The sequence below is a fragment of the Solanum stenotomum genome, unplaced genomic scaffold (assembly GCF_019186545.1).
Source record: "Solanum stenotomum isolate F172 unplaced genomic scaffold, ASM1918654v1 scaffold26445, whole genome shotgun sequence".
Lineage (NCBI taxonomy): Eukaryota > Viridiplantae > Streptophyta > Magnoliopsida > Solanales > Solanaceae > Solanum > Solanum stenotomum.
The window spans coordinates 23,952-35,236 of NW_026029023.1; the positions used below are offsets into that span (position 1 = coordinate 23,952).

The 11,285-nt window shown below is 36.9% G+C and overlaps 1 protein-coding gene across 1 annotated transcript; it reads right to left on the minus strand.

The window, feature by feature from the left end:
* Positions 1–8,843: 8,843 nt before the first annotated feature.
* Positions 8,844–9,542, minus strand: LOC125851491 (cytochrome P450 71D6-like). The gene is made up of 2 exons (XM_049531278.1): positions 9,437–9,542; positions 8,844–9,184 (listed from the first exon to the last, which is right to left on the minus strand). The coding sequence occupies exons 1-2, from the start codon at positions 9,540–9,542 to the stop codon at positions 8,844–8,846; spliced, it is 447 nt and encodes a 148-aa protein (XP_049387235.1).
* Positions 9,543–11,285: the final 1,743 nt, after the last annotated feature.

An 11,285-nucleotide genomic window follows, 5' to 3' on the forward strand; every position in this document is an offset into this window, starting at 1 on the left:
AACACTTATAATCAACTATACCATCAATATATGTAATATTCTACTCAAAAACACATCTAAAATCATGAATCAAACTCAAGGAACTTTAACAACAAGTACCCACAAGATTTCAAACGAATTATCATCAAGAACTCATAAGATTTGCTTTCAAAACAATACAACTTCAAAGAATTGAATCAAGATTGGCGCGTGGGTGAATTAACCCAATGCTATGTAATATCACATACCTCGTAGGATTGAATCCTTGGCGAAATCGACAACCAAAAGTTACGATCTTGACGAATCTTGACTCTTCTTCTCCTTTCTCCTTTTTTCTCTTTTCTCCAAGCCCTAGCGTGAAATTCCAATTTTTTAAACTGATCTAATTCTGATTAGACCCTAATTTAATTACCAAAAATGAAATAATATAATTGGTTAAGGAAAAGACCAAACTACCCTTCCAAAATCCGGATTGGACTTTCCTTATCCAAACAGCCCAACTTCCAATGGGTATATCTCACTCATACAAACTCAGAATCACGTAAAATCCATGGAGTTGGAAAGATAATTCAAAGATATTTCCTACGGTATCTGAAAGCACACCTAAATCATCTTGATCTAGGATTTATGGACATTTGAAGTTGACCCAAAACTCATTCTTAACTTAACCAATTTTTCCAGATTTTTCATTCTCTCCAAAAATCACTCTTTCTAAGTCTAGATCTTTCTAGTTCTTTCAAATAGTGAGGTGTTACAATATCTCCCCCTTGTGAACATTCGTCCTTGAATGAGATTACTCTTAGTAAGCTAAAGGTGTAACGTCTAACATTCATCTCAAATACCCAACAAGCAAATCTAACACATTAAGTATATAAATTAAAGAGTACTAAGAAGAGAATTAGTCCTTGGTCAGGAATTTCTCCGGGTTCAAAGAGATGTGGATATATCTTCTTCATATCCTCTTCAGCTTCCCAAGTAGCTTCCTCAACAAATTGATTCCTCCAAAGGACTCTGACTGATGCTACTTCCTTAGTCCTCAACTTGCGAACTTGGCGATTTAAAATCTGAACAGGAATCTCCTCATAAGATAAGTTATCATTAATACCAATATCTTTTGTTGGTATGATAAGTGAAGGATCCCCCATGCAATTTTTCAATATGAAGACGTGAAATACCGAATGAACCGCTGTTAACTCTTGTGGTAGCTCTAACTAATAAGCTACATTGTCATCCTCTTGGATATTCTGTAAGGACCAATATACTGGGGACTAAGTTTCCCCTTCTTACCAAATCTCATAACACTCTTCATGGGTGAGACTTTCAAGTATACCCAATCATCTACTTCAAACTCTAACTCCCTTCTCCTAACATCAGTGTAGGATTTCTGATGACTCTGTGTTGTTTTCAACCTCTCTTAAATGACTTTCACTTTCCCCATAGCTTGATGAACTAAATCTGGTCCTATCAACCAAGCTTCACCAACTTCAAACCATCCAATAGGAGATCTGCATCTTCTCCCATAAAGAGCCTCGTAGGAAGCCATCTGGATGCTAGAGTGGCAACTATTGTTGTAAGCGAACTCAATGAGAGGTCGGTGATCATCCCAATTCCCTTTGAAATCAATCACATAAGCCCTCAACATATCCTCTAAGGTCTGAATAGTGCGCTCTGCTTGACCATCTGTCTGAGGATGAAAAGCAGTACTTAAGTTCACCTTTGAACCCAAGCATTTCTGAAAAGATTTCCAGAACTGTACAGTAAATTGGGCACCTCTATATGAAATAATTGAAACTGGCACCCCATGGAGTTTAACTACCTCTTAAAGATACAACTTAACATAATCTTCTACTGAATGGGTAGTCTTTACTGGCAAAAAGTTGGCTGATTTTGTCATTCGATCTAGAATCACCCAAATAGAATCATGCTACCTGCGAGACCTTGGTAAACCTGTGATGAAATCCATATTAATCATCTCCCAATTCCATTCCGAAAGTTGTATATTCTGAGCCATACCACTGGGCCATTGGTGTTGTACTTTAATTTGTTGGCAATTTGGATACTTAGCAACAAACTCTGCAATGCCCTTCTTCATACTACTCCACCAATAAAACTCACTCAAATCTTGATACATTTTTGTGGAACCCAGATGAATAGAATATCTGGAGCTATGAGCTTCCTCCATAATCCTCTCTTGGAGTTCATTCACCCTTGGTACACACAACCTACCTTGATACCTCCTTGGGTGGAATCCATGAGTCAAACTCCCAATCGGGCAAGTCTATGCACATCTCTTGCTAGCTCCTTCTTATCTTCCTCAAAATGGGCGGTACTACCCATAGACAACATGCTCAAGGCATCATCAACAACATTAGCCTCACTGGGGTGATAAATAATACTCATGTCATAATCCTTGAGTAATTCTAACCACATCATTTGTCTGAGATTAAGCTCTTTCTGAGTAAACACATACTGCAAACTCTTGTGATTGGTGAACACATCCACATGAACACCATAAAGATAATGGTGCCATATTTTCAAAGCAAATATTACGGCAGCTAATTCTAGATCATGGGTTGGATAATTCTTCTCATGATCTTTCACCTCTGTGGAGGCATAAGTTATAACCTTGCCATTCTACATTAGCACACAACCCAAACCAACTCTAGACACATCAAAATAAACAACAAAGCCTTATGTACCTTCTCGTAAGGTCAATAATGGGGTAGTAGTCAACCTCTTTTTCAATTCCTGAAAGCTTTTCTCACAAGCTTCAGACCATTGAAACTTCACTATTTTCTGAGTTAACTTGGTCAAAGGGGATGAAATAGACAAGAACCCCTCTACGAACCTTCTATAAAAGCCTGCCAAATCCAAGAAACTCCTAATATCAGTTGGAGATGTGGGTCTGGGCCAATTCTGCACTGCCTCTATTTTCTGGGTATCAACTTTAATTCCCTCTCCAGACACAATGTGGCCTAATAATGCCACAGACTCAAGCCAAAACTCACACTTAGAGAACTTGGCATATAACTCTCTATCCTTTAAAGTTTGGAGAAGTACTCTGAGATGGCTAGCATGATCTTCCTCAAAACATATCTATATAAGGCTTGAATACTCTATTCATAAGGTCCATAAATGATGCAGGTGCATTGGTAAAACCAAAGGGCATAACTAGGAACTCATAATGACCATAACTAGACCTAAATGTTGTCTTTGGAATGTCATAATCCCTTACTCTTAACTGATGGTAGCCAAATCTGAGGTCTATCTTAGAGAAATAAGTAGCACCCAGAAGCTGATCGAAAAGATCATCAATTCTCGGAAGAGGATATTATTCTTGATTGTAACCTTGTTCAACTGGCGGTAATCTATACACATCCTAAGGGAACCATATTTCTTTCTCACAAATAAGGCTGGAGCACCCCAAGGTGAAATACTTGGTCGAATAAAACCCTTATCAAGGAGATCTTTCAACTGTTCTTTTAGCTCTTTCAACTCTGCTAGAGCCATTCTATATGGCAGAATAGACATAGGGCGAGTATCTGAAAGAGTGACTATATCGAAGTCTATTTCTCTCTCGAGAGGGACTCCGGGAAGATCATCAGGAAAAACTTTTGGAAACTCTTTTACTACAGAAACTAACTGAATAAGAGGTATCACAACACTAGAGTCATTAACTCGGACTAAGTGATAGACACACCCCTTGGAAACTAACATTCTCGCCTTAAGTTACGAAATGAAATGACCCTTAGAAACTGTTGAACTGCTACTCCACTCTATAATTGGCTCATTACGAATTTGGAACCTAACAACTTGAGTGCTACAATCAATGGAGGCATAACAGGTATGAAGCCAGTCCATACCTAGAATGGCATCGAAATATACCATGTCTAACTCAACTAAATCAGCCATTGTGTTCTTGTGATTGATGGAAATGACACAATCACGATATACTCGCTCAGCTAGAATAGACTCCCCAACAGGTGTAGAAACACAAAAGGGTTCAAAAAGTTTCTCGGGAAGAACATCAAAATTATTTGCAACATAAGGAGTTACAAAAGATAAACTTGCTCTTGGGTCTAGGAAAGCATAAACATTAAGAGTAAAGGCTTTGATCATACCAGTGATAACATCTGAATAATTCTCTTGTTCTTGACGACTAGTGATCTGATAAAGGCGAATTGCTCCTCCACCAGTACCAAAAATAGCTCATCTAGGTACATCCCTGTCTGGTGGAGCAACTGATGAAGATTGGGCTCTATTGCCCTAATTTCCATTACCTTATCGATTCTTAGGGCACTCTTTCATGAAGTGACCCTCTTGTCCACACTTGAAACAACCTGCGGAGCCATCGCAACACTTACTTGGGTGAGTCCTTCTACATTTAGCCATGCAGGAGCACAGTTTCCTCCTTGTGCCACACTACCCCGAGACTGTGCAGGTCTAGCTCTAAATTTCTGTGAATTCTAACCATTGTACTCACCTTTGTTTCTAGGTGCAGGTGCACTAGCAGATGATGGAGCATGTCCTTTTTGCTTTTCTTAGAAAGAGGACCGGATCACATTATTCCTCTGCTGCCCAGACTCATTCCATGTCTTCGCTTTCTTGTTTCTAAACTCCTCTCTATTCCTCGACTTCTCTTCCTCAACCTGCTGCATATAGACCATCAACCTTTCTATATCCATTTCCCCAATTAGCATGGCACCCTTGCCCTCTTTGCTTGATAGACAGGACAACCCAGCAACAAAAAGACCCATCCTGCTTCTCATATTCGAAACCATCTCCGGAGCATATCGGGAAAGTTGGGTGAACTTCCAGTTGTACTCATGAACACTTAGTGAATCCTGCTTAAGGGTGAGAAACTCTCGTACCTTGGCCTCTTTCAGTTCTCGGGGAAAGAAACGCCCCAAGAAGGCCTCCTCAAAACAAGCACAACTCGTAGGTGGTGCTCCCTCAGCTCTACCCTTCTTCCATTGGTCAAACTAAGTTCGAGCAACATTCTTCAGTTGATATGCAGCTAGTTCTACTTGTTCAGCATCGGCAACTGCATAACTTCAAATACCTTTTACAGCTCCTCAAAAAAAATCTTTGGATCCTCAATAGTTCTTGAAACAGTGAAACTTGGAGGATTCATCCTCAAGAACTCTCGGATCCTCGAAGTATCAGCCACTTCATGCCTAGCTCCTCTTTGTTGCCCAACCTGGTTAGTCACAGCATGGCTTAACATTCGAATCATTTACCTGAACTCAGCATTTGTGACTTCTCCTTGGGGTTCCACTTTAGGTGCATTAGGTACCCCTTGCTTCTTAATGTTCCTCCTAGTAGGACAACCTCAGAAAGCTCTTCGTGGAGGCATGATCTGAAAGACACGCGCGAGCACGAGTTAGAAGAAATTTTTTAGAGATCAAACTCTAACACACGAAATGAGTGTGAAAGAAGTGAGAAAATTTCCTAAGTGTTGCATCCTCTTAATTATAGATGTGGCGAGCTTCACACTGATAATTAGGACTCTACATAAACGTCTTCATAGACTCCCTAGGACTCTTGAACTCTGGGCTCTGATACCAAGTTTGTCACGTCCCGAGCCTACACCTTGGGTGGGACTGGCACTCGAGAACAATTGATGGCCCCAAACGAACCCTTAGCCTGGCTTAACTTATAGCGGAAGACTTAACTTAACAGAGATAAACCCATATATCTCAAGAATGTTAATAAGAAAACATTCAACTAGCCAATAAGGCAAACTCAAGTCTTTAAACAACATATGAAATGAATAATACTAAATATCTATGACTACTCATCTATGAAGCCTCTAAAACAAAGAGGGATGTCGGGACAAGACCCTCAATCATCCTAACAACTAAAGTACTAAAGCAATGTAAAAGGAGTCCTCCGGAAAGCAAGGAGGCTCACCAACTGACTCTGAGTGCTCAACAGGATCACCGAGGTGCTGGATGTTGATCCTGGTTACCTGTGTCTGCATCATAAAATGATGCAGGTCAAAAGGCATCAGTACATTGAAAGTACAAGTATGTGAGAGGAATACTAAACAAGACATAAGCTTGAAAGGAATCTTAAAAGAACACTTACCTTGGTTTTACTCAACTCAAATGCAAAGTAAAATAACAATAATAGTGCAGTTTAAACAAAGCATTTAAAATAGTAGGTGACAACTTTATGTATTAAAAAAAACACAATAGAAACTCGATTACACATAAAGTAATATAATATTATGGGAGTTTCTCTAACCGACAACCATTACTATTAGCTTAAGTGATGATACAACGTCTTGCCCACGCTGCCAGAACATTCCTATACTTTGTCGTCATATAGAACTCCTTAACTAAGTGGATCCACTAGTCTATGCTAAAAATCATTAAGGAATTATCTAAAAAGTATGATCCTTTCTACCCATGATGGCTACATGATTTATGGAGACTTGAGTTATTATGAACTCGCGTACCCATATCGATGCCCAATACTACTCCCAAAATATACTCAGCTCATATGTTTTCAAAACAAAATCTCTTTCTTTGGTTTGAGATAATTACTCAAAACTTAGCTTAAAAGCTCTCTTGGAAATCGGCGTTTCCTTTCTTGCTCAAATGTGAAAATATTTTAACTCTTGGGAATAATTAGTTCCCGTATAATCTTTGAAGAAATGAATCTTTACTATTACTCTTTATGCAACTCAAAACTCAAGCCTTAAAACAAAGTTAAAATGTTTGTAAAAGACTTCGGAAAACTCTTTGAACTCGTCTTGACTTGAATCTTAACTTTCTTTGAATTGAGGTATAGATTCAAGGCTCGTGATCTCATGTTTATAGATGATTTCATGATGTTTAGACGTACCTTAGAGTGTATAAATTGACTAGAAAACTTAGGTACGTTGTTAAGGAACTCATACAGAAAGAAGTGGGAAAGGGTGGAAAGCCTGGCGTCCCTAGCACTCTGAGAGACGTGGGGCACCAAAGGCAAAAATTCAGAGAATGGGTTGGGGCGCTCTGGCTGGTGCATCGCCCCAGAGCCCAAACTTCAGAGTCCCTGTTGGGGCGCTCTGGCCTGCCCAGGTGACCTCCGACTTTTCTTCTTCGTTTTTCAACTCTAAACCCCTTATTTCAACTTGGTTCGTTTCCCGAACACTTAGAATCAAATATACCATAAATATATGTAAGATTCTACTCGAAAACACACTTGAAATCAGGAATCAAACTCAAGGAACTTCAACCACAATAAACCACAAGATTTCAAATGAATTATCATCAAGAACTCATAAGATTTGCTTTCAAAACAATAAAACTTCGCTGAATTGAATCATGATTGGTGTGTGGGTTAACTAACCCCTACGCTATGTGCTCTGACATACCTCTTAGGATTGAATCCTTGGTGAAATCCACAACTAAAAGTGTACAATCTTGACGAATCTTGACTTTTCTTCTCCTTTCTCCTGTTTTCTCTTTTCTCCATGCACTAGCGGGAAATTCCAATTTTCTAAAATGATATAATTCTGATTAGACCCTGATTTAATTACCAAAAACGAAATAAAATAATTGGTTAAGGAAAAGACCAAACTACCCTTCCAAAATCTGGATTGAACGTTCCTTATCCAAACAGCTCAACTTCCAATGGGCATATCTCACTCATAGAAACTCGAAATCGCGTAAAATTAGAGGCGTTGGAAAGATAATTCCATTATCTTTCCTACGGTATCTGGAAGCACACCTAATTTATTCTGAGCTAGGAGTTATGATCGTTTGAAGTTGACCCAAAACTCATTCTTAACTTAACCGGTTTTTCCAGATCTTTCATTCTCTCCAAAAATCACTCTTTCTAATTCTAGCTCTTTCTAGTTCTTTCAAATAGCGAGGTGTTACAAAAAGCACTTCAAGATATTATTTCACTCTTGGATCAAGTGTCATTTGCTGGTACACAAAGAAACAAGGGTTTGTGGCTCAATCAACAGTTGAAGCACAGTACATTGCTGCCTCAGGTGTTGTAAATCAAGCTTTATGGATGAGAAAAAACTTGATTGACCTGAAGTCCTTTTTGATAACAAATTTATTGGTGTCATGGTGAAGAATTCAGTCTTTCATGGAAAGATTACGCACATTAAAATAAAATACCATGTCATTCGAGAATGTGAAAGGAAAAATGAAATTTTGATTTTGTATTGTTGCGGTGAAGATAAACTAACTAATATTTTTACCAAAGCACTATAGAAAAAAATATTTTATCTTCTTAGAGTTAAGCTTGGAGTATCCAGCAGCACTTGCATCAAAGGGAAGTGATGAAAGGTGTTATTTTGTAGGTGAGGTTAAGTGTTGTCAAGTTAGTACTTTTATCTTGATATTTTCTTGTAACTTTTGGATTATTTTGTTGTAAAGTTCTAGAATTGAGAAGATGGTTGTAATGTGTGGTAGAGCTTTATTCAAGCTTAATATAAGAAAGTATGTTTCATGATTTAAGGGATTTGACAGGCCACTTTATGTATCTTTATATGGTGTAAACGTTTATTGTACATATGAACAATTGATCAGCTCCACTTTCTCTAGATTTCCTCTCTTTTCGTGTTTGTTTTCTCTTTTTCTCCTTAAATACTTCATCTTCTAAGACCAAAATGGTATGCAAGCCATGACGTACTTTATATGGGCTAAAACAATCTTATCGAGCATGATTTGGTCGATTAATTAGCTTGACTATGAAGAAGTATGGCTTCCAACAAAGTAATTTATACACGATACTTTATTCCTAAAACACAGTTTAACAATTAAAAATGACAATGCTAATCATATACGTAGATGACATGATTACTACGAGGAATGATTTTTTTTTAAGAAATTTCTAAACTCCAGTGTCTTGTTTTTTCAACGTGCGTCTTGTTTACCAAATGGAGAAGCAAGCAAGTACAAACTGTTTTTCCCTTCTGCAACATTACCAAAGATGGCAGGCATATCGAGTTGTTGAGAAGCAACTCCATTCACAAGTTTCCAATCAAAATGGCAAAGTAACTGAGCTAGATATAACTCCATACTTGCCATACTAAAATTTATGTCTGGACAAATTCTTCTACCAGCTCTAAATGGTATGAATTGAAAATGATTTCCACTAACATCAAGTGGACTTTCATTGAATCTCTCTGGCTCAAATTTCTCAGCTTCTTCCCAATATTCTGAAGCCCTCCCTAGTGCCCACATATTCACAATACCTATTATGCACACATAGTTACCAATTAGGTTGGGTTCCTCATGATTAAACCATATATATAGATTCAAAGTATTTTTAAAAATCAGAAGAAATAATTTGATATAAAGAAAGTATAGGAGCATATTACCTATCGTTTTATTGGGTATATTGTATCCATTAATGTGGCAGTGTTGTGTGGACTCTCTTGGAACTGATAAGGGTCCTGGAGGGTGAAATCTTAGAGTTTCTTTAATAACCATTTTGAGGTATTTACGTTTTTTAAGATCAATTTGATCAATTGTTGTCTTTCCATTGAAGGCTTCTCTAACTTCAGTTTGTGCTTTTTCCATCATGCTTGGATTCTTCATCAGTTCTGACATAGCCCACTCTAATACTATTGATGATGTTGCACTTCCAGCCACAAACAATGTCCTTCACATCACACACATAAATATTAAATCCAACCACCTAAAATACATCTAAAGATTCAAATAGGTAATTTCTTATATCAGTATCCAACTTTTACTTTTATTATATTAGAGTCATACATAAGACTTTTTAACTCAAAAATGTCACATGGATATTAGGTTAGGCGAGTTGCTAAATTTTCATAAGTATTATAAGGTGTATACTGTATATATATACTAACTAATCTAAAACAAACTATAGCATTAGTGGTACAATATTTATTAATATGTAGATAAAAAGATCTTTAATACATCAAATCAAATAGTTGTTTAAGCAATAATATCATTATAACTAATTTTAATGTAACTAATGTCAGCATTATTAATACACTTTATTTAGTATTATTCTTATACACGGTATCAAATGACTCGTTATGATTTAGGGAAAAATTCAGTATTTCTTGCCGATATATTATTTTCTATAATATCTAGTTATCATTGAGTTATTTTTTATTACAACAAATAAATTGATAAATATCATAAAATAATTGAAGATTATATAAGTATCCACTAACAAATTTAGATTTGGCTCATCTACACAACACTTTCTTTCCATTTCCACAAATATAATTTTTAAAGAAATTAAACAAGTATGTTAATCATAATTAATTATTAAAAGTAGTCTTTGAAGAAACCGTACCCCTAAATCAAGAACCTGATTCTTGTATATTTGCCTAAGATAGAAAGTAAATAGTAAAACAGAACTTGTTCTTGAAAAAACCTTCCTCACTCTAGGAAGGAAAAAGTAAGTTTTATTCTTTCACAACTATTTCACGATTACAACTCGATAATCAAAACTTCAACAACTGTCGATTAACTATAATCGATCTAAACAACTCCCAAGAAGTCAAACCCACTTCTTGATTACACAACTCACAACCTCTCGACTCTCCAAGAAGCCAAACCCACCTCTTGTTGACAACCCTCACAAACTCTCATACAAACACTAATTCAACTAAGAATTAATGTGACTTGAACTATTACAAAAGAATCCCAGAATTTAGAACTCTTTTGATCTCACACCCTTGCTGGCCTTTGCTGCTATTCTCTCTCACTTTTTCTTCTCTCTATTTGTGAATTGCAAAGTCCAAGTTTCTTGTCTTGATTTTACGCCTTATATAGAGAATCTGAATTTTGCCTTCTTTGACTTCGACATGAAAAAGGACTTCTTGCGTTGTTTTCTTTTTCCATATTTGCCTATAACTTTCTTTCCTTATTTGTTGATATTTCACCTTTCCTTATTTGCCTCTAACTCAGAGTGCTGCTGTTATCCTTTATTGATTTGGACTCTACTATTTCACGTGCGCCTTTCTGGTGTATTTAATGTATGTATATATGCACCTTGTTCATATATCTTGTCATCATCAAAAGCATTTATATGACCATGTCATTTTCATCAAAAATTAAACAAGTATATTAATCATAATAAATCATAAGTATTAACAGTTATCTGAACAAGAAAAAAAGGGATCTAATAGGCTGAGGCAGAAAGGTTAGGATGAGGAGAGGGCGAAGCAAGAACTTGCAGCATTTGATCCATACGAGCATTGTTGTCAAGTTGTTGCTTGATAATTTGATCCTTCAACTTTGAAATTTCCCCCTGAGAAGCAGCCAACTTCGTCTGAAGAGTTAGAACTTCGCTCTTTAACTCCTCAT